Source organism: Alligator sinensis, unplaced genomic scaffold (assembly GCF_000455745.1).
Source record: "Alligator sinensis unplaced genomic scaffold, ASM45574v1 scaffold737_1, whole genome shotgun sequence".
In the NCBI taxonomy this organism is placed as follows: Eukaryota; Metazoa; Chordata; order Crocodylia; family Alligatoridae; genus Alligator; species Alligator sinensis.
The window spans coordinates 2,626,596-2,653,715 of NW_005841930.1; the positions used below are offsets into that span (position 1 = coordinate 2,626,596).

The 27,120-nt window shown below is 42.1% G+C and overlaps 1 protein-coding gene and 1 long non-coding RNA gene across 6 annotated transcripts in view; one reads left to right on the forward strand and one right to left on the reverse strand.

Annotated features, from left to right (window-relative positions):
- Positions 1-27,120, forward strand: part of CDK19 (cyclin dependent kinase 19) — a 226,640-nt gene that overhangs the window by 133,890 nt on the left and 65,630 nt on the right. For 4 of the 5 annotated variants that reach the window (XM_025198850.1, XM_025198845.1, XM_025198848.1 and 1 more), the window contains exons 6-7: positions 21,219-21,276; positions 24,239-24,370. In XM_025198850.1, the coding sequence (XP_025054635.1) occupies positions 21,219-21,276; positions 24,239-24,370 (190 nt within the window). The remainder of the gene's footprint in view (positions 1-21,218; positions 21,277-24,238; positions 24,371-27,120) is intronic. The other variant, XM_025198849.1, reaches the window with a different exon arrangement.
- Positions 24,377-27,120, reverse strand: part of LOC112549565 — a 21,889-nt gene continuing 19,145 nt past the window's right edge. Inside the window, exon 3 of the long non-coding RNA XR_003093026.1 lies at positions 24,377-24,650. This is a non-coding gene — a long non-coding RNA (uncharacterized LOC112549565). The remainder of the gene's footprint in view (positions 24,651-27,120) is intronic.

Here is a 27,120-nt window from a genome sequence, read left to right on the forward strand (position 1 = left end):
TGCTTTTCCTCCGGCTCCCCACATATCTGAAAAAGGACTTTTTATTGTCCTTGATGCTCGAAGCTAGTTGGAGTTCAGTTGCAGCTTTGGCTTTCCTGGTATGCTCCCTACAGGACCGGACCAGTGCAGAATAATCCTCCTTGGAGGTGACTCCCATCCTCCATCCGTTGTAGGCCTTTCTTTTTAGCCTGAGGAGGTCTGCTAGGTCCCTGGAGAGCCAGGGGGGCTGCTGTGCCCTCTTGCTGCCTTTCCTCTGAGATGGAATAGACTTAGTTTGTGCATTGAGGATCGCTCCCTTGAGGAACAACCACTCTTCTTGAACTCCCCTCTCCCTGGGGTCGTGGTCCCTTAGGGCCTCACTCTTATTTGAGGCAGTGTGGTATATAAGAAAATATTGTATATTTGGGCACAAAAAAAATTGCCACACTCCAACAGACTCTGGTTGAGTCTCCTCTGATGCGCTGGAATTCCAGTGCATGGGATCAGCCTCTGTGCTTGTGTATAGGTGCCTGGAGGTACTTTAATGCGCATTAACTTAAATGTATTAATGTATGTGTAGATGTAACCAGTCTTCTCTAACCCATATTTATCCCCTAGTAAAGGAAAAATACTCTACTACTACCATAAGCATGCAATAAAAATAATCCCTTTTTATTATGTTGGGATCTACTTACAGCTAGCCCATACCTTGTAAACTAAAAGTCTCATTGTTGTAACAGTTTTTATGATCAAGAGTACTAACTCTGCTTTTGAATGAATAAATAGTTTTTAAAGCCTCCATCCCATCCGTCTCTTAACACAGTGGTTGCCCCTGTGCCAAATGCAGAATTTAAGATGAACAGTAGAGGTGCACCGATACATTGGTCCGATATTGGATCAGTACCAATTTAAAGAAAATTGGCTGTATTGGAAATCTGCCTGATGCGGCCAATAATTTGGCTGATAAATGCTCGTGCATGCGTGCGTGCAGCCACAGCACAGCACTTGGGCAGCAAGGAGCAGAGCTGTGTGCAGCTGGTAAGTCCATTGTGGTGGAAGGAGAGGGGGAGGGAAGGGGTGTGGGGGGACAGATCAACACCCCCTGCAGTGAGGATGGGGGCAGGGGCAGGCACCGCCCAGTCAGAGCAGGGTGTGCAATGGAGCCAGAGCTCCTGGGGGGGGGGGGGGGCTGCCGCTGCTTGCGCCCTGGGAGGGCATGGGGAGGGGTGTGCGCCTCTGGTTCAGCACAGGGTGGGGCAGGCAAGCTGAGGCTGCAGGCTGGAGCTGGGCCTGCGCCGGACTCTTCTTGGCAGGGGCTATTGAGGGGGCTGCAGCCACCCCAAATTTTGCCATAGCCCCGCTCCCAGTGTCGCTGCTACCGCGTGCCTGGCACAGTCCCAACTCAATGCCTCACCTGCACCCACACACCAGGAAGAGCCAAAGCTGCACTGGGTGCACAGTGGTGCTGGGAGCAGCGCTACGGCAAAATTAGGTGTGGCTGCAGCCCCCACCCCGAGCCCAGCCCCTGCCGAGAAGAGCCCGGCATAGCCCTGGCTCCAGCCTGCAGCTGCAACTTGCCTGCCCTGCCCTGCTCAGATCTGGGGGCACAGACCCCCTCCCCCCCCATGCTCTCTCAGGGTGCGAGCAGCCGTGGGACCTGCCCCCTTCCCCACTGAGGAGTCATGGCTCTGTCCCACGCCCTGCCCCAGCTTGGCAGCGCCTGCCCTTGCCCCCGCCCTCAAAGTGTCTAAGTACATTAGACACCTAACTCCTCTGATTAGCCTTCAGGAATGGTAGCTAGGCTCCTAACCTGTTTACATATTTTTAAACATCCCATTGGGGTTTATCTGCATGTTTAAGCACCTTTGGAAAGTCTGGCCCTGCGCTTCAGTACTAAATCCCATGGGCGCATCCAGGTGAGCGTGGCCATGTAGTATGTTGCGCTGCAAACACATCTGCAGTGCCACATACCACACAGTTAGGTGTTCTCCATGCTGCAAGGGCATGCTGCCTATGCATGCACTGGTCCATTTTTTTTCCCATGAGTTTTCTTTGCGTATCCCACAGAAAAAACCCATGGAGGGGAAAAAAATGGAGCAGCGCACACATGAGCAGCGTACGCCGTTGAAAATCAGAGCCTGGCTGCCCAGAGCCATGTTGTGGCTGCCAGCCAGGCTCTGCCCAGCAGGATCACCACTGCTGCAACCCCAGGAGGTCCCCAGGACCTCAGGTAAGGTTGCTGGGGCCAGGACAGTGCTGGCCCCAGCCTCTCCCCTACTGCCCCCGGGATAACTTGCATGCCAAAGCACACATGGTACAGGTGTTCCCTGGGGAACCAAATGTCCATGCTCATCTGAATGCAGCCCATGTGTCCAATACCTGAGATATAGTCACTGTAAGATAGCATGCCTGCCCAAGTTATTCCACTTTCAGCATGTATACCAGTTTTTAATGGAGAGGAAATTGTAAGTAGTTCCGAACTAGCTTAGATTTTTCTGTTTGGCAAGAAGAAATTTCTTAATCATACCTCTCTCCTCCATTTTCTTTACTTGACAAACCTTTCATTTGCTTGCAATCTCTGCTCCTCTTCCCTTGTACCTGTTAATCTGCCTCTTGCCACCTCTTTAGTATATTGTCTTGCTTCAGTCTGTCCCAAAACACTCCTCTCTCTCTCTTTTCATAGCTCTTTATTTTGCCTCGCGGTTTCTAAACTTTGTAGCTTCTGTCAAGTGCACGATGGTATTCCATACCGTGTTACATGTATAAACCAATTCACTGCGCTCTTTATGCAGCTCTACTAATCTCCCTACCACACTTCACAATTCAATTCAGGACTGTCACAGTTATTTTAAAGCTCTTCTCAGAGACTTGCTTAAGCCTATGATTCTCTTTAGAACTCCTTCTGACTCATTCAGTATTTCTGAAACAGCCTTCTCCTCTGCTTCTTCCCTTAATCTTATTTGCACTTGTGTCTATAATAATCTCTCTGAAAATCCTGGCCCCTGAAACAGTCTTCCAGTACTACCAGATTTTACTTTAACGCATCTTCTTCCTTCCCTGTACTTCTTAATTTTTCCTCTTCTGTTGTTGACATTACAAATAATCAATTTTATTTACAATATGTTAAACTAATGCATTCTGCATTTACATGTGGTATTTTGGTCCAACCTTCTGAATATAAAAAATCATGGACTAAATATAGACATTGGATTTATAACACATTATAACCTGCCTAACATCTGACTCCTCAGGTATCTCTCCACTATTTACCAGCCCCATTCATTCCCCTCCACCTCCCCCCACCAGCCTGTGTCTCACCCATTGACTCATCAATTAACATCTTCTCTGACTGGCTTTTTGGCATGCATCCCAGCCTCTGACTTCTTTACTACTCATTCCATCCAGGAAGAGCGCACACCAACTGCAAATGCTTCCTTAGCCTGACAAAGGGTGTTTATACCCAAAAGCTTGCAAAGAAGAATTTTTCCAACTATTTGAGTTGGTCTAAGAAAAGTTATCAGATTTATCCAAGGAACCTTGTCTGCCTATGTCCTTAGATCAGATGTCATCTACTTGTTGCAGGCCGCAGCTGGACTACTGCATCCAGCTCTGGGTGCCACAATTTAAGAGGGATGTGGACAACCTTGAGAAGGTCCAAAGGAGGGCCACTCATATGGTTAGAGGCCTGCAGGGAAGGCCCTGTGAGGAAAGGCTGAGAGACCTGGACCTTTTCAGCCTCTGCAAGAGACGGCTGAGGAGGGATCTTGTACATAAATTCACCAGGGGTTGGGGTGAGTGGGGAGTAGCAGGGAATAGGAGATGCTCTGTTTACCAGAGAGCCCTTTGGAATAACCAGGAACAACAGCCACAAGCTGATAATGTAGTTTTAGGATGGATATCAGAAAGAACTTCTTCATGGTTAGGGTTGTCAGAATCTGGAAAGGGCTTCCAAGGGCGGTGGTGCTCTCTCCTACCTTGGGGGGTCTTCAAGAAGAGACTGGACAAGCACCTGGCTGGGGTCACATGACCCCAGCACTTTTTCCTGCCATGGGCAGGGGGTCAGACTCGATGATCCATTGAGGTCCCTTCTGACCCTAGAATCTATGAATCTATGGCTATAACCTATACCCATTCTCATAAAGAACATTTGAGATAATTTACGGGAAAGGTTTTGTACAAAATAAAATCTATGGGCTTGTACACATGTGTGGAGCCTGCTGTGATGTGCTGGCAATCTAGCGCATCAGAGCAGACTTGATTAATCGAGTCTGCTGGAGCACGGAAATTGATGCGCTCTGGCAGCCTCATGTGCGTCTCTGTGATGAAAAAATGGTGTTGGTCCACTCAATTCTTTATTCTCTTGTGTTGGGTGAGAGAGGCAAATGGATGTGTAGGTGTAATGCCCTCTGTTGGTACTGTATTTCCCCACTCCCTGGGCCAGGCCCCCGACTCGCCTGCCACGTCTTGATGGATCCGTTATTGGAAGGAGGGGTCTAGTGGTGTCTCTACCCTGGCCTGGGGACAGTAATACTCACGGGGTCGATGCGGGTGGTCCTGGGGCTCTGCCTCCCCTACACCCCAGTCCACTCGCCAACCATGAGAGCTATTGCGTCGCCACTCCAACTCTTGGCTCCATGCCCTTATGGCCTCTCGGTGGGCCACTGCTCCATCAATCGCCATGTGTGCTGCAGTTTACAGGGGCCTCCTGCCACTCGCCCCTAATCCTTGGCCCAGTTTTGGCCCTGTGCCAGACCTGGGCCTGCCAGGCCCTCCTCAGGGTCAAAGATGGCCGTGCCCTTCCAGGGCCACTGGGCAGTGCCCAACCCTGCATCCCTTACCGGGGAGCTAATCATTGGGGAGTCCTTTAATCAGGCCGATTTCCGATATAGTCAGTTTTCTTTATATCCATTCCTATCTGATATCAGACAGATGTATTGGTGCACCTCTATTGGCGCATGCATACCAACCATGAAATCCATATGAACAAAACATCTCAAAGAGCCAGAGTTACTGTAAGGTAGGTAACTGTTCTTTTCTGTTAGAGCATTGGAGCTCCCTATGTTAGAATAATTCCTGTTGCCAATAGTTAGAATAACTCCTGCTGCCAATTGGCGATTTATATTAATTCTGACTACATTAAAATGTAAATTAGTTAAAAGATAGCAAAACAAAGAATAGAAACTGAAATCTAAGTAAAAAAACCTTAGAAATGAACTAGCAGAATCCAGAACAGTATTCTTGTAACAGCACATTACAGTAAATATCTAAAATATAAATATAACACAACTAGAAAAAAAATGTTTTATACCTCCCTCATTCGAATGGTAATGAGGAATGGGGCAAAGACACAAAGCAGTATAAATTGGGGGAGGAAGAAACCTAATAGAATACATGAGAAGGCCAAGGAAAGAAGGTAGGAACTGAGGAATACCACCAGGTAAAGATTTGGATGCCTCATAAGTTGATGTTTTCAAGTTACTTTAATCAGGCATATGATTCAGACATGAACATAATAAAAATGTGAGGAGGATTTAATCAGTGTAAGGGATTATATAGCTCTATTACCTAACCAACATCTTCCATGAAGTGCTTAAGTTTTCATTGCCTGCCATTTTCCAAATAACTGATGAATCCATGATTATTAGCTCATTGTAGTAGCCGTGACTTACAGAACTACTTTCCCATGTCTAGTCAGTTGTATGGCTTCTTGCAAAAGGGGGTGTGGGGAGCTATATAGGACACATTTAATCAACAACCTGGGGGAGAGATTTCTAGGAGAACCAGCTGTGTGCCTCTGTATTTTTTTTTTTTTTTTTGTCCTGGTTGTTCCCTGCTCTCTCCCTTGCTCTTCTGTTGTATCCTGCTGCCCCCATCCTTCCTTTTACAGACTTATTTTTCCTCTGGATCTTAAGAAAATAGTTCAGATTAGATGAGCAGGATCCAAAGGAATTAACCTTTACTGTCTACCATGGAGTTTGTATTTTTGTAGCCTCAGTCTTTTCTAGGAGCACTTAAAACGTCTATTTGAAACACGCTCAGTATTTTTGTTCTTGCTATCTTGTCTTACACATGTTATTTTAACTTTTAACCTTTGGAAAGCTACCATAAACATTATGGAGTCATCCATGCATTAATTATGAAGTTTAAAAGATTTCATTGCATCAGTCATCCATTGACTTTGGGAATATATATATCAGGGCTGGACACATTACTGTCCTGAATAAAAGGAGATTGCTCCAATATTTGAGTATCGTGTGTGGATTTACTAAATTAGTTAAAACAGTCCTTATACTGAGATATGCAGACCATTATTTTATTTTAATTTTCCATTTCTTAATGCAGTTCAAAATAGGTAAAATATGCTGGCCAGACCACACAATAGAAACATGAGAGAAAATACTAAAAAGTATACTGTTGTATGTTTATTAAGTGAAATGTATACATGCCAAGCATTAGGGGACTGACAAAGATGTTGAATATTTTTCAAGTTTCTATATATGTGACTAAAGATCAGCACTTCCTTTTCACATGAGAGGTCTTTTAAAGTAAGTACTGGTACACAGGCTACCTTTTTTCACTGAAGCAGGTATTTCTGAGAGGGAAAATGCAGTTATTTCAAGAACTAAGGTGCAACATGAAAACTTTATTGTCAAAATTTTTAAAGGTATACAGGTGCTTAATTCCCACTAAAACAGTAAGTTAGGTGCCTAAATACCCTTGAAAAATGTAGCACCAAGCAACTGTCTTATTCCCCGATAACCATGATTACTACTAAGTGAAGGACATGGGACCACAAGTCTCTTAAAATTGGAATTCAATACCTTTACCTATTCTCTCCATATGTTTTAGATTACCTTTGTCTTGGTTTCCACATCATGCTTTTAAAAAACTTTGGTAAAGATTGTGCAAAGGATTTTGAGACCTGTTTGAGACAATGATTACCAAAAAATTAGTAGAAAGAGGAGATGTGCATTTAGGAAAAGTAAATGACACACACTAAGGACTGAGAAGGGTTTTCCTGGGTCAGAGACAGGAAGCCAAGTGGATAGTTGAGGGTGGAAATAAATTTTCCCCATGCTTGGCTCCAAAGGCACCTAAGGCCAGCCTTGGTCCTTTTTCCCATTATTGCCATTTGCTCTGATTGGTGATTTCAAAGCACTAATTCATGTAATATCAAACTAGAAAGTAATGGCTATTATATGTAAAAACATAAGTCTTTAAAAAGTCAACATTTATCAAGTTTGTATATCCACGGTGATATCTGAGAAGCTGAAATATTTTCCTTTTCTAAGTCCAATATGTAGGGACCTAAGTCCAGGTAAACACTTCAGTATTTCAGATAACACAGTGCTGTAACTAAGTAGCTAATGGTAAATGTTTGAATTATTTAAAGGGTTTGGGGTATTAGTCAAGCTTTGATAATCCAGGAAATGTACAAGAGACAAGATTTTATTTAATTTTATTTGCAATTTTTCCTTTAATGGACCAATTATATAATTGGGAGGGGAGAGATGCTAGACAAGCTCTTGGGCACAAAGCACCCTTCTTGAGGTCTGGGAATGAAGCGGACCCAGGCTAAGCTAAATAATGGGGGAAAAGCAATGGTTTGTGTTAACTCTATGTAAATGTGAAAGAAGTCATTTGTGAAAAAATGTAGAATGACTATGAAGTAGGAGCAAAGGGTGTGGGCACATGCATGTTTGGAGCCGTTTCAATAGGGTAGCAGCTAGGTTCTAACTGTTACATGCAGACAATCCAGGAACTCTAACAAATGAGGTAAAAATAGCTCCAATTTTAACACTGCTTCGTCCAGTGTTAAAAAAAAAATTGCAATAGTTTTGCTGCATCTTCGTTTGTATCACTCCCAGCTTACCCCCAATTAGAATGGAATAGGTTCCACCCTTTTGAAATGCTCCCCTTTTGGATGCTAATATACATGTGTCCACATCCAAAGAGAGGTGATCAGAAGAAGCTTCTAAAAACTAGGTTATCCTGTCAACTTCATTTCCCATATGTTGAAAAACAAGACCACACAAAAGAGAAAAGGGCTGTTATTATCTATGGAATGCAGAGAGGTTAATGAGATGGCTGGTAGGTTGGAATGAGTCATAAAGCCATTTATACCTTGGTTTTTAGTATCCAGGAAGTTATGAATATTTGTTCCCAGGTTGGTCAGGTTGGAAGGATTGTCCTGTAAAACAGTCTCCTAATGGTAATTGTGTCTCTCTCTATCCTTTATCTTTTTTCAGTGATTCTTCATTCAGGAGTATAGTCTTTGTCTAGTTTTACCCACATAGTTTCCAAGAGAGCATTTCGTGCATTGGATGAGATATATCATATCCTGTGATCAATATGTAGGGACCTACCACATTCTTGGTGGAAGTGGGGTGCATGGCCACTCCTTTAATCTTGCAGGTTCCTCTGTGTGGTGGCGCTACCCCCCCCCCCAAACGCCGCTGATTGGCAGAGGGGCCTTGCCACTTGCTCTGATCGGCAGGGAGGCGAAAACTTCAGTTTTAAATATGGTGCCATTCTTGCCTCCCATCTCAGATTGGCCGAGGGGCCCCATCAGCTCTGCTGGTTGCTGCTGACCGGTAGGAAGGCAAAAATGGTACTATATTTAAAATGGCACTTTTTGACTCCCTGCTGATCAGGAGTGAGTGAGGAGCTGTGAGTGGTGGGGCCTCTCTGCCAATCAGCATGGAGGAGTGGGGTGCGTGTGAGAACTTGCAAAATTAAAGGAGCTGCTGAGCACCCCACTTCTGCCACAAATTCGGTAGGTCCCTGTCAATATGTGTTGGATGTGTGGATTCTAATGGTTTCATCATGGGAGGTGAGGTGTTGAGTATGGTAGCAGTGGAGATGTGCTGGCAGGATTGTACCCCAGTTGATGCCTTTTAATCAGTGGGGTGTTTGCTTCTAATGATGAGTTGGGCAAGGTTTAGAGATTATTTTAAAGTATGGAGCTGAGGAGGGGGAAGGGAGTGCTTGGGAATATCTCTCTCAAAATCAGATGCCCTGAGTATACGCTGTCATTAACTCATCTTTTAGGTTCTCGTGTGGGTAGTATGTGACAACCAGCAGTGTGAGATCACTGGGTTTTGTTTTTTGTATTGTAGTAGGTTATTGCTGCGTATTTGGGTGGCTTGTTCAGAGATGCAGTGTATTTCTCTGCCAGGCTGTTCGTGCTGGGTAAAGGCACTTTCAAGACTGGTGAGGTAGGTGTCACGAGTATTGTCCGCAGAGCACGTATGGTTGCATTGGAGGACCTGATAATAGATTGCAGGGGTTTTTTTATGTGTTCGTAATGGTTGCTGGTTTTGTGGACATAAGTATAATTTTCCTTAGGGTTTTTGTATATATTGGTTTATAGTGTGGGGTGTGGGCTCCAGGCAGCTGCAGCAGAAAGGGCTTGACAGAGGTGATGGGGGAGGGACTGTGTTTCCCCCCAACACCGAGCAGCAGCATCTGCCCTGCTGCTGCCACTATCCAGCATGGGCAAGAGGTCCGGAGCAGGCTCAGGGCAGGCCAGGGTCAGGGCTGTGCATGCGGGTTCCTGCTGGTTTGCTTCAGCCGGGGCGAGTCCAGCATGAGTGCAGGACCGGCCAGGGCCAGGGCTGTGCACTGTTTGTGATGATGGGGAGGAGCCGCAGGGTGCATGGGCTCCAGGCTGTTGGCAGTGGGGGTGGTGCTAACTGGCCCCCAGGACTGCCTGTGTGGCCTGTAGGCCAAAATAATTGCCTGCCCAGGTCTAGCTAAACTAGCTACAATTTTTCAGGGTAATTTACTGTACATATGTTAGCATGTTCCTTCTACACAACAGTAGTGATTGAGTGCTTAAAAGGATTCTCAGGATTTGGGTTTAGGAAAGCTGCACATGAAGAAAGTGGAGCAGTATTGCACCCATATTCATGAAGTAGGTTTGTTCCATGCATCTTGAAAATCTCAGTGAACCAGTAAACTTTCCAAGATCATTAGAAGTAATTAATTGATTATTAAAATGCATCAGGAATAATTGATATATTAAAATTTTACTTAATCCTAACAACATATTGTACCTAAAAAATTAAATGGCTGATCTGATTCCATAGTGCATACTCCCTGAGGGTATTCCTAAATCTGTTGGTAGGCACAGAGGCAGGTACTCAAGACAAATTTTCTGTAAAGTAACAACGCTATAAATAGATGGGTCATATTTTTCCTCAGTGTTTTCCTTTAAGATTTCCAGTAAAAGATTTAATATTACAACCTAATTCAGTCAATCTAAACCATGCAGGCAGAACCAGGTTTTTGAACAAAATTAGTCAATATTGTCTCTGTTTTGTTGCTACTATTATTTATTGCAGTTTGAAAAGCTTTGTTATTTTTCTTGACTTAAACTCCCAGGAGAATGAGGTATCAGAATTTTTATAACCGAGCTGTCTCCTAAAGTGAAGCTAACATTTCGTGGCATTCACATTCAATCATTACTACCTTGCATTTCATTTGCAGCCATTTGTACTTTGATTTGGCTACAAGAGGGGTGCTCAACCTGCAGGTTGCAGGCCAAATGCGGCTTGCAGAGCCATTGCATCTGGCTAGTGGGGCTCCCCCGTGTCTGGAAATTTTGGCAGTGGGGGAGCAGTGGCCATTAATGCACCACTTTCCTTTCTGGCAAATTCCCAAACCCCAAACCCTGTGCAGCTGGTTGAAGCCGGGCCATGCCCTTCCCTGCCACCTGGATCAGGGATGGGCCTGCCCCCTTCCCCTAGAAGGGCGGGTTGAGGCCACGACATGCCCCCATCCTCCCTGCCGTGCTGTGTTTAGGTGCCTTTACTCTGTGGGGCCACATTGGGGCTGGCCTGCCCCCCCTCCCTTCTGCACAGCCAGATGGTGCCTGCCTGGCCTATCCTGAGCACTGTATCAGTACCACTGTCCAGATCCGGCTTGCAGATTAACTTGGTACTGCCCATCTGGTCCTGAAAAGGTTGAGCACCACTGGGTTAGAGGATTCATCTTCCTGCTAATAGTTCCACCCAACTATGGGGAATAGGCAGAATACTGTATACAACAAATATCAGAAGTTGACAATTTTGAATTTATTGAACCAGTTGAAAATAGCAGACATGATAGTTATGATCCCTAATTCTCTAGGCACAGAATTGAAAACACAGCAACTTTAATAAGGAAAAGTCCCACCAGTGGAAAACAGGTGTAAATCACTTCCATTTGAATACTTTTATCTCATTTGCTGCCACTGTCAGGTTCTACCCTCAAAACATCTCAGACAATTGCATTGTATGTTAGTGTTTTATCAGACCTGTTGTCTCTCAGCTTTTTCCCTTTAAACAAAAGGCGATTACAGGACTTCTAGAGCATAACAAAACACTGTTTTAAGAATATACAGCTGTAAGTCCATTTTCAGTATATTGGCAGCCAGAGGGCTATTCAGCATAAGGGCAATTTAGGCATGATATCTGGGAAGGAGTAGGCTAGAGCTACCCTGATTTGGTCACCATACCCCAAGGTATGGTGCAGCAGAATGTCTCCTGGAGCTCTTACACAAGAAAGGCCTGTGACCTTATTACTACAGCTTTTAACAAGTGCACCAACTCCCTTTAAGTTGCCGAATTTTAGCCAATTTTGGATTTAAACTTCATTACTCAACAAGAAAGGTTTCTACACCTCCCTGCCTTTCTGCCATCTGACACCACCAGGGAAGGAATCCTGCCTGATCTTCACATCGAAGAGCAACTCAAACACTCTCATGAACCCAGAGGAACAGACTTCCACCTTCAGCTTCCTCTATGCAAAAAACAAAGCTTATTTTCTACCTATGGGGACTTTTTACCATCTTCAGTTTTCCCTGAATCTGAGGAAGGGTGTGGGGCCCAGAAAGCTTGCAGAAAATATTTTTGTTGTTGCAATTTCTTAGTTGGTCTAATAAAAGGTATCATCTCTGAACCAAGAGTTGTAGAGTTTTGCACTCCAACTCCCTTTATACTTCTGTGCAGCTTAGGAGATGGAGCAATAGAGTCTCACCCCCTTAAGATACTCGGTGCCCTTGAGGGAGTGGGGAAAAACTCCCTGCACTTCTTTGAGCTCCATAGCAGGGGCAAAGCAATCCTCTTCTCCCCCTCTTCTCAGGTACAGAACATCTTCTGCAGGGGCAGATAGAACCAGCCTCTAAGTGACTGAGTACTGAATAGCTTAATGAGAAGTCTATTAGAATCGATTGTGATGTGTTGAGAACCCCAGAGATAAAATGAATACATTACTTTAAACAGCTATGTTAAGCAATAAACAAATACTTTGCTTTAAAAACGTTCTGATTTTTAAAAAATATTTTATTAAAACAATGTTATCGTGCTTTTTTAATTTCCATTAATTTCTCACTTTCTTTTTTGTTTTCTTCTTTGCTGTCCACAAAACACCAGTTAACATTATAAAATCAAAGACATGGTTACAGAATTGGCACCAATGAAATACTTTGGGATAGAAAATGTTTCATGGCATGCTGCATATAAATTGTGTCAAATGTTATGGAATTCTCTGCGTGTGTGCATGTGTGATTCTATTGTCTTGACCATGTTGTTACTGATTTGAGTGAAACAACCAGTCTTCTGGGCCTGCTTTGAGTCCTGACACCACCTTGAGTTTATTTTTGCAACAATTTTTCAGTTAACTCAGCATCCCTATCTGAAAAAAATAGCAAAACGGTGTGCTAAGGGAGGATAATAATCCTTATATATCTTAAAAATTCACGAGATCTCTGTTCTTCAGAAAAAAATGTCCTTGCTATGATAAAGTCTTTTTTTGGTTCTTTATCACTGAATTCACTGGATTCTTACCTCCTTTCACCTCCTCTACACTGATTATTCTTTTTTTCCCCCACTATTTCTGATTTTTGCTAAATTTGTAGAGTTTAGTCTGTGCTGAAGCCCATGTAAATCTGGGCTGGCTAAACTAGATATTTTTTATTTACATACTCATGCTGTTTATTGAAATGTAAGCATATGCTTAGTGTTGCTGCTTCCCTTCACCTTACTTCCAGTATGAGGAGAGATTCTGTATTACTTTTAAATGTAACAGTATACCTATGTTATCAAGCTTTGACATGAAAGCTACATTCTTTTACTCAAGCGCCTCTTGGCAACAGCCAAAGATGCTATTCAAAAACATTAACTGCTAAATTTCCAGCAGAAGTATTTTACTTATCTCCTATCCTATTCAGGATGTTGATTACTTTGGGTAAGTACTAAATATTATCTGTCTCAGTTTGTGGCCAGCCTCTGTACTTGAAGTTACAATTGAAATTTCACGTCTCCAGAATAATGGATATCTGATATTCTTCTTTTTTAATCCAGCATTTTTGAACGATAGAGAAGTAAAACGTTTAATCTGCAACACCAGCAGTCACCACAGCCAGCTCACAGTTGAATATTTATTCTATATTTATGTCTGAGAGATTTTGCAATAGTTCCTTTGGTCTAAAATGCAGATGTACACCATAAGATGAAGAGATGAATTAGTTGTGTGAATTTCACTTGAAACTATCAGTGCAGAGAGCAAGGGGGGTAAATGTTTGACTTGATAAGGGATGAGACAAAATGCTGCCTTTGTTATAAAATGGAAGAAGGGGCATAGGTTGGGCTGTTTCTTTTGAATGTGATTGAAACATTCTTTGTGGCCAGAGCTGATGGTGCTCTGAAAACATCAAATAAACATGGAATTTTGAAACATGTACATCTGTTAAAAGATAAATCTGACAGCTCTCAACTTTACATTTCTGTGCATCCCTATTTATCTTAATTTCCATTTTCACTATAAACCAAAATTAGAAATTGTGAAGTTAGACCTTCCAATCTAATAGTGTCCTTTATTAGCTTGCTTCTATTTTTTATAACTTTCTTCATTTGCCGCCTTATTGGATAATTTAGTTTTAAAAGCTTTGCACAGTACTACTTGTCACATTTTTGCATAACCATTTTGGCCTCCTTACTTTTTTTCTGTTTAAATTTGGACAAATTTAAAATGCAATTGAATAGCTTCCAAATATTGTTAAATGTGTTCCACTCTTAAAATGTAGGAAAGCTACATAAATCATGTACTTGTACTGACCTGTTACATTGGGATGGTTCCTTGTAAAAATACTTTCAGAAAGATTGATGTAGAAGAAGTGGTAAGCAGCAGGATGATGGAATCAGTAAACAGTACCACACTGAGAGATGATGTTAATACCAGAAAAATAAAGAAATAATACAAAAACTAGAGGAATTGGAAATCTGAACAGAGAATATAATTAAAAATATAGAGCTGATTCACAGTGGTGAGAGGAAAGACCTTGAAACTAATAATTTAATGAAGGAGAGAAGAAAATGATATTATAAAATCACAGCTGTTAGGCTTTTAAGGTTGCAATATGATAGGAGTACAAGAAGACAAATGTGAAGAATACATTAAAGATAATGTCTTGTTCTCGGATACTTTATTTCCAGAAAGACCTCGACCAAACATTTTTCTAAAAATGGGATGGTGGGCTACCTTTTATCATAATTTAATATAGTGAAAAGAGTTAAGAAAAGAGCCCGAAAAGTGATTTATAAGGTAGGAATGCTTCATGAAAGATTTAGAGAGTCATTTGTTACTGAATTACTTCATTAATAACCTTGATGATTTGCTGTAAAACTTGGCATGGTAGCATACCTACTCTACCTAAAAAGAAAGTACTCATTTTTAATTGAAAGTGGATTTGAGCTTTGAACTTCTGATGGAAAGCCATTTACAGGCTTCTGCTTTACTGCATAAATGTATTTGTCATGGTGGGGAAGCAATAAAGGGGATTTGGGGTAGTTCAGGGAAGCTATGTGCACATTTCTAAAAATAAATCTGCATATACACCTAAATCCTGACCATGGGCCTCTTTGGGCATGCTGCCAATAGGCAGAACTATGCCATGCAAGCTAATGGCCTTGAGAACTTGTATAGTAAAGGCCAGGTTGATATTACCACAATTATTTTCACTTTTTTCTTAAGAATCCAGAGCTGAAAAACTCTGTGCTACCTAAGAGCACTTTACCCAGTAAATAACCAAGACTTGCAAAGCCCCAATAATCTTGATAATTTCAGAATTTGGGAAAGGACCTTTCATTTAGAGAGCAACTACATTGTTGTTTACAATAGAAAACTCCTTATTTCGGTTCTTTGTCTGTTGGTACAGTCCAATAAGGAAACATTTGTTTAAAAACAATGAGGAATAGTTGATGGAAAGCTACATAACCCTATGGAGGCTTTCTTATAGGAATATAATTCTGGACCAAATCTCTAAAGAGTTGCCACCAGTGTATTGAAATATAAGAACAGTAATAGCTATTAAAACTAGTACTCTACTATCCATTGTTGTTTGGCCGTTCCTATTATGAAACGAATTAGTTTTGTTACGCTTTTGCAAAGCTGTTGATGGTTTTACTTTTGTTCCTTTTTGTTGATTTTTTTTTTTCTTCTTTTTTTTCCCCTCCAGCTGCAACCACATTACAGACTTGACAGGAGGCACATTGACCCACTTAACGCTAATTGTTATGGAGTGGCATTCATGTTTGTATTTCAAATGGTTTTATTATTTAAAGACACATCTACTACTTCAGAATTTCCAGCTTCCACCCTGAAATCGATTAATTTCCTTACTTTCCTAGTCCACCCATCAAAGCAAAGAAAACAGTATAATTTACACTAACTTCTTGTAAAGAACTTGCCAAATTATATCAGCATCTACACCCCTTGCTGCAGATGTTTCAAATTTTCTCTCCAGTTTGTTGCTTTTGACCTCATTCTTTGTGTAATTGTTTTTTGGGCAATCAAGCCTCAAACACATTTCTCAGCAGGGCTTTGTCTGTTCTTTTTTACAGCTTATAACTTAAATGTGAGACTTCCAGTTCTTACTGTTTTGCTGTTTCTATAGCAACCAAACCTGTGCAAACCTAGCAGTATCACTTTGTTTCACAGCTGGCATTTTGTGTTCTCAGTAAGGGGAGAGTTTTAGGGAAGCATAGAGTGTTTAATTGACATGTATCTGGGTCATAAGTGTTGACATTATTATAGAGTTGCATCATCTTTTATTAAGAAGTTTGTTAAATGATTCAGAATGGAGCATTCTGTAGCATGTCTTTTTTTCCTTTGAATGAAATACCACCCTTTTAGGGAAGAGATGTCCATGATTTCTTTAATGTATTTCTTTGTTTCTGGTCTCTTGTATGCCATGGGCAGCACAGCCCTTGACATAGTCTCTGACCTAGAATGATCCTTTCTTCATCATATAAATAACTGCAAGACCTATTTCAACAATTATGGTATTGCCTATACCTGTTTCTTAATAGTCATCTGCCTACAATCTTATGTGTTTGGTTTTTTTAATCTCCCTCCTTCCCCTTTTTAATAACTGCTACTTTATCCTGGTTTTTTCAGCTGCCTCATAACCCGACCAAATCATGTCAAATCCAGTGTCTTTTATATAAGAGAGGCCATATCGAGACAAAATAGTTTGAGGCAGTCAAATATTGTGCACATCTAGAAACAAGTTTAGCATATTCTTCTTCCTTATATGTACGTTTCATCTCTTAGAAACAACAGTTCCCTAAAGGAGAATTAATGGAGATACTGTCTGACACTGAAATAAAGTCCCAAGAGACTAGCATCTGGCTGACTATAACTCCTAGGTAGCCTAAAATATTCTTTCTATATCTTTCTCTCTTGATTCTTCTTTGGTAGTTTCTGGACTTATCATATACAACTGCTCATATCATGTAGACAGTTTTTATGTAATAGAAAATTCCTACGTAAAATGATACAATAACATTTTCAGAAAATTGTAAAAGGATGGATATGTAGAATATATTGTGGATGTGGGGATAAAAATTCACCTAAGGTCAGTCCTGGCCTTTTTCTGTTTCTTTTTGTTTGTTTTTTATTTTATGTTAAAATTTTAGTTTCATAGTCCAGACTAAACTTCTGTCATTAAATCTCAACATTTTATTTCTATATGTGCTAAACAACTAGTGCTCAACTAAAACAGCTTCAAGAAAGGTCTTTCACTTTGATATGAAGATGCCAAGAGATGGAGAATCCACCAGCTGGCTTAAAAGTTTTTCCTCTTGCATAATCACTTTGTTGTTAAGTTTGTCATTTATTCCTTATTGTTCAACTTCAGCTTCCAGCCACTTACTCTTTTTATGCTTTTCTCATTGTCCCAGAGTCATTTAATAATGAATACTTTCCCCCCATAAATGAATTTATACACTATAGTCAAGTCACCTCAGTCTCTTTTAGATAAACTAAACATTAAGCTATTTAAATACTGCACCATACTCCAGCTATTCAGTCATCTTTGTGACTTTTTTGGCTTGCTTGTCCTCTGTGACTAGTAAACCAAGAGTCACTGCTTACCAGAATACAGTTCATTGTTCTGTTGGCATCTCCTCCTCCTTTTCTCCACCTCCTATCTCAGCTCTTGTTTTCTGTGGTTACATTTGTGTTTATGGTCTGTATATGAGGAAATAACTTTCAGCGAATATTCCACACAAGTTCCTCATGTTAGCGCTGGCCTCATACAGACCTTCAGTTTCTCAGAAGAAATCACAAGTGTACAAATGTTTAGGATTTTTCTCCCAGAGTAAAAATGGCTGCTCCAGGAGAAAAATAACTTGGGAACAACCCGGATTAAATCACTCCTGGGAGAATTTGTCCTGAGAGCGCAAATATCTGTACACAGTACAGTCCTTCAGCATCTCAGGGTGCTTTGCTCCACCTCCCTTCTCCCCTCCCAGGAGACAGCATATTACTTGCTGGACCCTGCAGTCCAGCTAAGGAGGGAGAAGAACACACATCCTTAGCAATCCCACATTGTGCTGCAGAGAGGCACAAGATGACAAATTAGCAGTCTGGGTCACCCCATTAGGGCTGTTATGTACACTGCTGCCATTCTGTCCCTAGGCAGACTGAGGGAGCATGTAGAGCACACTGGGCTGCATGGTGTCAGCACTGCAAACTCTCTTCTTTTTAGGGCTCAGCATGTGAATGTCTGTTCAGGCATCTCCACGTAAGTTTTTCTACCAGGAGAACAAACTTGGAAGAATTCTCCCGAATCATTTGAACATGTGTGCGCAACCATTATTATTCCACACCATGATTTTTTTTTTTGTCAACTTTAGAATTGGATTTAGCTAAACTACAAAAAGGCATGCTTAGTGTAGAACAAGAGTATCTACACAGAGAGAGTTAATTCAGAAGAAGTTTTGCATTCTTAAGTCTCACATTAGCTTTTTTTTTTTTAGCTGTAGCTTCCCCACAGAAGCCCCTTAGTTCAGCTAGCTGTGTGCTGTAATGGATTTTCCTATTCTTCCCCTATCTTCCTGGCTGATGTAGAGCTGTTAGTTGCTTTGGATTTTTCTCTGCACATTGAGCCTCCCACTGAAACCAATTTAATGCAAGGATAGCCATGATCTTTTGAAATCTAGCCTAAAATACACTACTTCTTTGGGCCATCTTTAGCCCTTAACCTGATGTCGGGCTTCTCTAGGTTGTTGTGTTCCTAACTTGCTTTATTATTCCCCGCATGTTATATTAGTAAAGATCAATATAGGTGTTTTGCCAAAGGCTATAAATTCCTTTGTAATGCTTTCCAAAAATAAATAGTTGTGGAAATTGGTCAGTATGATGGAGGCGATATCTTTTATTAGACCAACTAGAATAGTTGCAAAAACAATTCTCTGTTTGCAAGCTTTTGGGTGCACACACCCTTCCTCAGGGAAAGGAGAATGCAAAGATTGTAAAATTTTTCCCAGGTAGAAATGAAACGTTATCCTGCACAAGAGAGCTGGAGGATGGTATAAATTCTCCTGGGTGGAAAAGTTCATTTTATGCAAATTAGGCTCAGATAAAAGTTGGAGTAGTTTATTTACCTCAGAGGTGTCTGGTGGTAAGCAGGATGTTGAATTTTGCATCTTTCTTGTTTAAGATGTTTCATATTTTACTAGAGCAGTATTATGGTGACCAACAGAGCTGCTTCCTCTTTTGAATTCTGTTATGCCTCCGTTAGTGACACTGCCATTAAAGACCTCATACATTTCTAGGAGGAAGAGTTGGATTGCATTCTTGATCCAGTTTCAGATTTTTATTGCTGTGATTTGAAAGGTGAGCTGTAAAAGATGAGGCTTCACCTTTGGATACCAGGTTGAATCTGTGAGGCTGGCTCTTATATTGCAAATCTCTTTGTTTATAAACAGGACAAATTTACTCGGAAGCATTTGAAGACAATAAAAATAGAACCTTACAATATTCTTTTTACAGCATCACTTTTCATACTGAAATATTGATCTATTTCATAGCTTACATATGAAGATCTGCAGAAGTGTTTAGTAATATTGTATGCAACAGTAAGATCCTTTGGTCAGGCAATTGGTGCAAAATCCAGATTGGCCCCGTAGGCATTTCTGCTTATCCACAGTGATGCCTACGAACTAGATGCCACCTAGTCAGTGGCTAGACTGTTGTCTAGTGCTTAGGCTAACAGTTCAGATGGTGAAGGGTTCCTGAATGAATTCACTTAATTTTCTGGGACAGTATCAATTCTGTGACATTCTCTCTTGTCTGGGCGCGGCCTAAGAGGTGACAATTTGCCCTAAAGAAAATTGCTTAACATGCTTTTGTATTTTTGTCTTTGTCAGAGGCTAAATAAGAATCATTATCTAGCTAATGCTGTACTTTGGTTAGAGCACTCTGCAGTTGTGATGCTTTAAGAATGTTTACACTGTAGATGCACAGAGATGAAAAGGATTAAATACTAAATACAGTAAAAGTGACATATTTTCTAATGACTCTTTTGCTAAGACATTTTTTTCAAGGGATCTTCCATTAATCACTGAACCACGCAAGTTTTGCCTTGATAGTTAGACCAATGTGCTCTTTGGACACGCTTTTGAATTGGAGCCTTGTATTATATTGCCACAAACTGCAGATTATGTGATACTACCAACATCCTGCTGACTTGCTAGAAACATTATTTTAGCACTTTATGAAATTATTTAGGAGTTTGAAGTAAAGTTGGGCCTGATCTCCACTAGAAACCCAATGTTTGCTTCTGGTATCAGCTTGTGATAGCAGTTTATTTAGTATGTGCTGCTAATATACAGATATATAATAAATGATATTCAGTGCTCCGCATCTTTTCCATTTGAGATAGCTACTTTGAATATACCTACATAATAACTGTCTTTATACATCTACTGTACTGTATACTTCAACTTCTCAGATGCTTTGAACTTAGACAGTGTTTGCTATTGCCCATTTTATATTTAAAGCAGAAGTTTGCCCTTTTAAATGGCATATTCCAATCCAGGTGAAAGAACTGGCTTTGTGTGTGACCACAGATCAAACATTGTATTTGCCATCTTTTAGATTACTGAAAAGCCCATGCTTTATTTTTAGGCAAATAACTGTGGGCTAAAATTGACACCCTTCCTGATGATTGCATCCTCTGCTAAATCACTTTGAGAAAATCTCATGCAGTCACATAACCTGCAGGGATAGAGTGGGATCCAGAGGGGCACTGTATGCACCTACAGGAGTACTTAGCATATTATGGGTGCCTAAATCCAACACAAACAAACAAAAAAAAAAGTCCAGCTTTGACAAGTGGTATGGAGAGCACCCTGACCCAGAATATTATGTAGCCAGGTGGTTAGGGCACTGCTGAGAAATGGAAGACATAAGTTTGAATCACCTCAGGCTGAGGAGAGCCCAGAACCCTGGTCTCGCACGTCCCGGGTGAATGTTCCGACAACTAGGTAATTAGGCTGAAAATTAGATGTATCCTGTCGGTTAGATGCATTGCACTTGGCCATTCTGACTGGGTGGATGGTGATTCCTATAACCCTGAGTCAGCTGGGGCTGGACCTCAGACACATTCTCCAGTTTAGTGTTTCCTCATGGTCACTTGTGCATGGCTCCGTGCTCAGCATCTGAGTTTTCTCAATTGTCTTTTGGAGGTATCCCATGTTTCCCCATTGACTACATACGAAGCTAGACATTTAGCCTTGGTTTTTTTAGTCCCAAGGCTGGGACCTGATCCTTATTTTCAGGTATTGACAGAGGTTGATCGCGCTATACTTGTAGATGGTGTCTGGTAAAAGTATTCGGGAGGGGGAGATTTCTGGTGGGTATTCATCATGCGGTATTGGTCAATTGAATTTCTCCTTTTTGTTTTCCAGAAACCAGCAAACATTCTGGTAATGGGAGAAGGTCCTGAAAGAGGAAGAGTCAAAATAGGTAATGCTTTTCAATAATGCTTTCATTAGCTGTGCAACATATAATTAAAAATATTATTTGACATAATGTAAAGTAAAATCCATGTTATTTTTAAAGGAATCTGTATGCAACATGACAAACTGTGGACCTCTGTCAATGAGTCTTAAGAGGTTGGCAGTTTTCAAAAAAATAGTGTAGACATGTATATGAATAATAATGGCACCTGTAGGTCCATTAGATGAGATAAAATGCAGGAGCTATAAACATTTTGATTCTTCAGCACAAATCTGCAATTGACTGCCTGCACACAAATAGAAATTTCCCTATGGGCATGTTAAGGTACATGCAGCTTAACTGGCTACTTCAAGGTGACTGGTAACTTGTCCTGAGGTAAGTGAAAGGATTGAGGGCTAAGCTATTAGAGTTTTGCTTTCACCTACCACAGGATAAATCATGCACAATACCATAGGGTGAATAAATTGTCTACCCATTACCTTATTAATACCATCCAACCTAGGAATTCCTGCAACTATTATGAAACTTTTTAGCACTGGTGACAGTTGGAGGTACTGCATTTACTCACATACCACATTCACCTTTTCCCTCAAAACCAGTTCTCCAAAACTGGGGCTGTCTTAAGCAGAAAAGCTGGGGTTTTTTTGTTTGTTTGTTTGTTTGTTTTCTTTGCAGGAATAGAAGTAAGGTTGAATAGAAACATACAGAAACAGTGCTCTAATGGCTCCCAAAATGGGACTTCTCTGTCCCAGCAAGAAGGGGCAGAGTCCCATCTTAACATTTCACAGCTGCAGTAACTGTTAGCTGCAATTGAACTGGCTTAGCTGTTGCATGTGGTCTGTAGTATCATGAGGCTTATTGTATGGAAACAACAATACTATTTACTGGAGGTTATGTAAGGGCTATTTGCAGTGAAGAAGTTAGTTTTGCCAGTGCTTTTGCAAGGGTCTGGGGCCTAGTCTTGTTGCCTCACTCAGACTTGTCTCCTGGGATGCCACGCTTTCTGGACACTGTTTCCAGGAGGACTTACTCTGACACAAGTTCATCACAGGGGCACAGAAGGGAATTGGTGAGGTTTTATTCACCAAGTCGCCCCCCGGGATTACAAGAAATAATGGCCACAAGCTAGCAGAGAGCAGATTTAGACTGGACATTAGGAAGAACTCCTTCACAGTTAGAGTGGCCAAGGTCTGGAACGGGCTCCCAAGGGAGGTGGTGCTCTCCCCTACCCTGGGGGTCTTCAAGAGGAGGTTAGATAAGCATCTAGCTGGGGTCATCTAGACCCAGCACTCTTCCCTGCTTATGCAGGGGGTCGGACTCGATGATCTATTGAGCGAAGTGCATGTCCTATTTGGGGGGATGTGGTATGTGAGAAAATACAATAGTTTACTTGACTAGAAAAATGTCTTGCTTAGTATAGTCTGGCACTCTGCATTCCAAATTGCTGAATTTAACAATGTTTGACTTTATTGTGTAGGCAGTTTCTAGAAAAGTACTTTAAAATGTTTGATATTTTAAAGAACTGCAGAGAAATAATTATGTTAAATTAGTTAAAATTAGTTAAGTCAGTTTCACTATGTAGGGTGGGGTGGGCAAAGTCTGGCTTGCGGGCTAGATCTGGCTAGCAGTGGTCTCCGTTTCCCAGCCACCCCTGCCCAGGTGGCTGGGGCCGGTTTCTGTGGAGACTCCAGCAGCAGCTGCGCTGTGCTAGCATGGGGCCAGGGTTTCTGTAGAGACCGGCCCCAGCAGTGCTGGCAGGGTGCACAGCAGGGCAGGGAGCTGCTCTGGAGCTAGGCTGGGATGTTGTAGGGGTGACAATGTGATCTGGAGCCAGGACCAATCTGCAGCCTACATGCTCCAGGCAGGGGCATGCAGGTAGCGGGTTGTGGCTTTGCCCCAACTCCTTGCACGGTAACAGCATGGTCCAGAGCTGGGGCAGAGCCACAATCTACAGCCTGCATGCTCTGGGCATATAGAATAAAATATAGAATACAATCGGGGTCCAAGCAGTCCACACCTTGGAGTGTTTATTCAGAATTCACACTTTTAATTCCTTCCTCGTGTTTTTCATCATTATTAACAAGTATGTGTCTAGATAACTTCTTATCTTTAGTACTATTGTATCATTTTTGAGTTATGCAAGTTGATTGCATTCCAAATTTATCTCTGTAACAATATCCTTTAACTGGCATTCATTGCTTATGACAGAATTTAGTGGCCGATTTTTCAATCTTCTTACTTTTAAAGTCTTCTTACTCTTAGAGCTAGTCGAAGTCAGTGGGTAATGCTTTGTCAAGGCACTGACTGGTCTAACTTCTTGCCTCTTGAAATGATTTCTCCAAGTTAGTATTAAGGAAGTTTATACTGTGATAATTCTAGTCTCGTTCCATAGATAAATAGCTATCAGTCACAAGAGCTCTCGGGTGAGAAGCTTTCAAAAGCAGTTAATTCACTAAAAAGGGGAAGGGGAAAGTACATTTTAGTTTTATGGGCATAAACTTAATTGGGGCAAGAAAATTACCCTGAGCAGTTTCTGGCTTCCTGTAATCAGAGAACCGATGAAGAATTTCTTGCATTTGAAAGTTTGTCTAACATTATTCCAACTAGTTGGTCCAATAAAACCATAACTGGTCTGATAGTTGGTAAGAAATCCTTGTCTCTTGCATAATTTCCAGAGCTCATTTGGACAATAGTAGTACTGTACTACAGTTTTGTGTACTGTATTATAGTTCCATGATGAAGCCACTTAAATGGGACAAATTTATTCCAAGTGTTTAGTGATGAATTGGGGCCAGGGTTATTTGAAGAAATTCAATTAGGTATCTAGTTAACTGTGATTATGTAATGGTCAGTGTTCACTAGGTCATATTTTCCACTAATAAAGAGATAACACAATAGCAGCACTTTTCTTGTTATTTTATGATCCATTATATACAGTCAAATAAGAGTCTTAATATTCATTTTCCAGCTGACATGGGTTTTGCCAGATTGTTCAATTCACCTCTAAAACCATTAGCAGATTTGGATCCAGTCGTGGTGACATTCTGGTACAGAGCTCCAGAACTGTTACTTGGTGCCAGGCATTACACGAAGGCCATTGGTAAGTTACTACGAAGGGAAGTGGTATATCTATACATTTCCTAAATAAGCTTGAAGGTTACATAATATGATGTTGCCGTATGTTGGCCAGTGGAGCTTGCTGGGCCTTGGGTGGTCTGCAGGTCAGACGCATGGGGAGGCAGAAGACATGTCAGTGTTGGGGCAGGAACAGTGAGGACAGGATGCAAGGCTATTCTAACAGACACAGGTCTCACTGTCTGAGAATATGCAGAATTCACCTTGAAGAGCTTCAGTCACAGGAGAGTGATTTTCATTTCTGTCTGCAAGGAAATGTAATACTGTATTTACTTGAATCAAAGATGAGGTTTTATCCCCCCATTCAACATGCTGGGGTCGACGGAGACGGGGGAACAGCCCCTTGTATTGGATTTGAGTACACGCTGGAGGGGGAAGCAGCAGCTGATGCTCTGACTCTAAGGCCAGGGTCAGAGTTGGAGTCACAGTCACAGTCACAGCCCCACAAAGCCTGTATTCCCTGCTTCCTCTTACCTTCCCCTTGCAGCCCTGGCACCTGCTGGGGTCCCAGTCTAGTCAGGGAGCACAGAGCTGCTGCTTCTGTGTGGCTGGGGTGGGGCTGGAGGCAACGTGCTTCATGTTCCCTGCCCTTGCTGGATTGGGCCCCAGCAGGTGTCAGAGCTGCAAGGTGTTGGTGGAGAAAGGTAAGGGAGTAAGCAGCAAGGGGGAGGCAGTGCATGGTGGAAGCTCTGTGGGGAGGGGCAGGCAGTGGGGAGGCAAGTTGGTGGGGAGGAGGTGCCCAGGGGTACAGGCGTGTGGGGGTGGGAGGGGCAGGCATCAGGGGGTGGTACACAGGGGTAGGTGAAGGAGGGCAGGCACTGGGATGAGCAGATGGGTGGGGGTGGGTAGAGGGGGTACAAGCACTACAGGGGCAGACATGGGGTGTCCAGGCATCACGGGAGGGAGCAGGGGACAGGTGGCAAGGGGCAGGATCTTGACACTTAACTCCTCTGCTGCCTGCTCTGCTGTTGCTGCTCATCCCAGTGGGGACGGAGGGTTATGGGGGGAGAATTTAATTTCTAGACATGAAAAATGTATAACAAACTTATTAATTTTCCATATCTACAATCTAAATTTTTGGCTGTTCATCTTAAATTCAGAGTAATCTTGGATTCAGGTAAAATATGATCATTATGGGATAAAATAATGCCTTCTATCAGTTAAACTGTACAGATAATTTAACTGATTAAAATATTACTGCTGCTTTAAAAAAAAACTTGGAGCCTGTAAAAACTTTCTGTGAATATGAGAATAGATCCCAGAAGATTGTTAATCAAAAATACTACATTCTAATATGATAGAAACTTAATAAGCTCAACTGTTTTTTACTATCAAGATGTAACAAGGCAATAATGTTTTACAATATATTTGTGATAGGAACATATTTGAAGTATACAATGAATTACAAGCGAGGAAAGGACTATCAAAACTAGAAAACAGTCTACTCTAAGTTTAAATATTTTCCACAGAGTGAGATTGTGTTATCTGGTGTTCTTCAAGGTACCTTGTATTCATGCAGTAATTATTATTATCCTTTGCTTACATCCTTTACACACTGGGTATTAAACACTGAAGAAATTGTTATTACTTTCAGAACAAAGATCTCAATTATAGTCAATTTAGTCAGCTTAGTTACTTAATAATATGCTATATTATAAAATAGAGCTCAGGAGGCTTGTTAGTGAGGCCCTAAGGGACTGTGACCACAGGGAGTTCAAGAAGAGTGGTTGCTCCTCAAGGGAGCGATCCTCAATGCACAAACTAAGTCTATTCCATCTCGGAGGAAAGGCAGCAAGAGGGCACAGCAGCCCCCCTGGCTCTCCAGGGACCTAGCAGACCTTCTAAGGCTAAAAAGAAAGGCCTACAAAGGATGGAGGATGGGAGTCGCCTCCAAGGAGGATTATTCGGCACTGGTCCGGTCCTGTAGGGAGCAGACCAGGAAAGCCAAGGCTGCAACTGAACTCCAGCTAGCTTTGAGCATCAAGGACAATAAAAAGTCCTTTTTCAGATATGTGGGGAGCCGGAGGAAAAGCAGGGGCAACATTGGACACCTGCTTAACCAGATGGAGCAACTGACAACTGACGCCCAGGAAAAAGACAACCTATTAAATAGGTACTTTGCATCCCATGGGACGCCCATGCCCGCTATGGGACAGGGAAGTCCGGGTGAGGGTGATCCCCTGCCCTCCATTAATGCTGACTTTCTGAAGGAACATCGTGAGAAGCTGGATACCTTCAAGTCAGCCGGCCCTGACAATCTTCACCCCAGGGTACTCAAGGAGCTGGCGAGCATCATAGCCCAGCCTCTAGCACGGATCTTTGAAAACTCTTGGAGCTCTGGTGTAGTGCCCGAAGACTGGAAGAAGGCCAATGTGGTGCCTATCTTCAAGAAAGGGAGGAAAGTGGATCCGGCTAACTATAGGCCCATCAGCCTGACTTCTATCCCGGGGAAGATCTTAGAAAAGTTTATTAAAGAGGCCATCCTTAATGGACTGGCCGACGCCAACATCTTAAGGGATAGCCAGCACGGGTTTGTTGCGGGTAGGTCTTGCTTGACCAATCTCATTTCCTTCTACGACCAGGTGACCTATCACCTGGACAAGGGAGAAGAGATTGATGTCATATATCTTGACTTCAAAAAAGCCTTCGATCTGGTGTCCCATGATCGCCTCTGGGAGAAACTGGCCAATTGCCGCCTTGGGTCCTCCACGATCC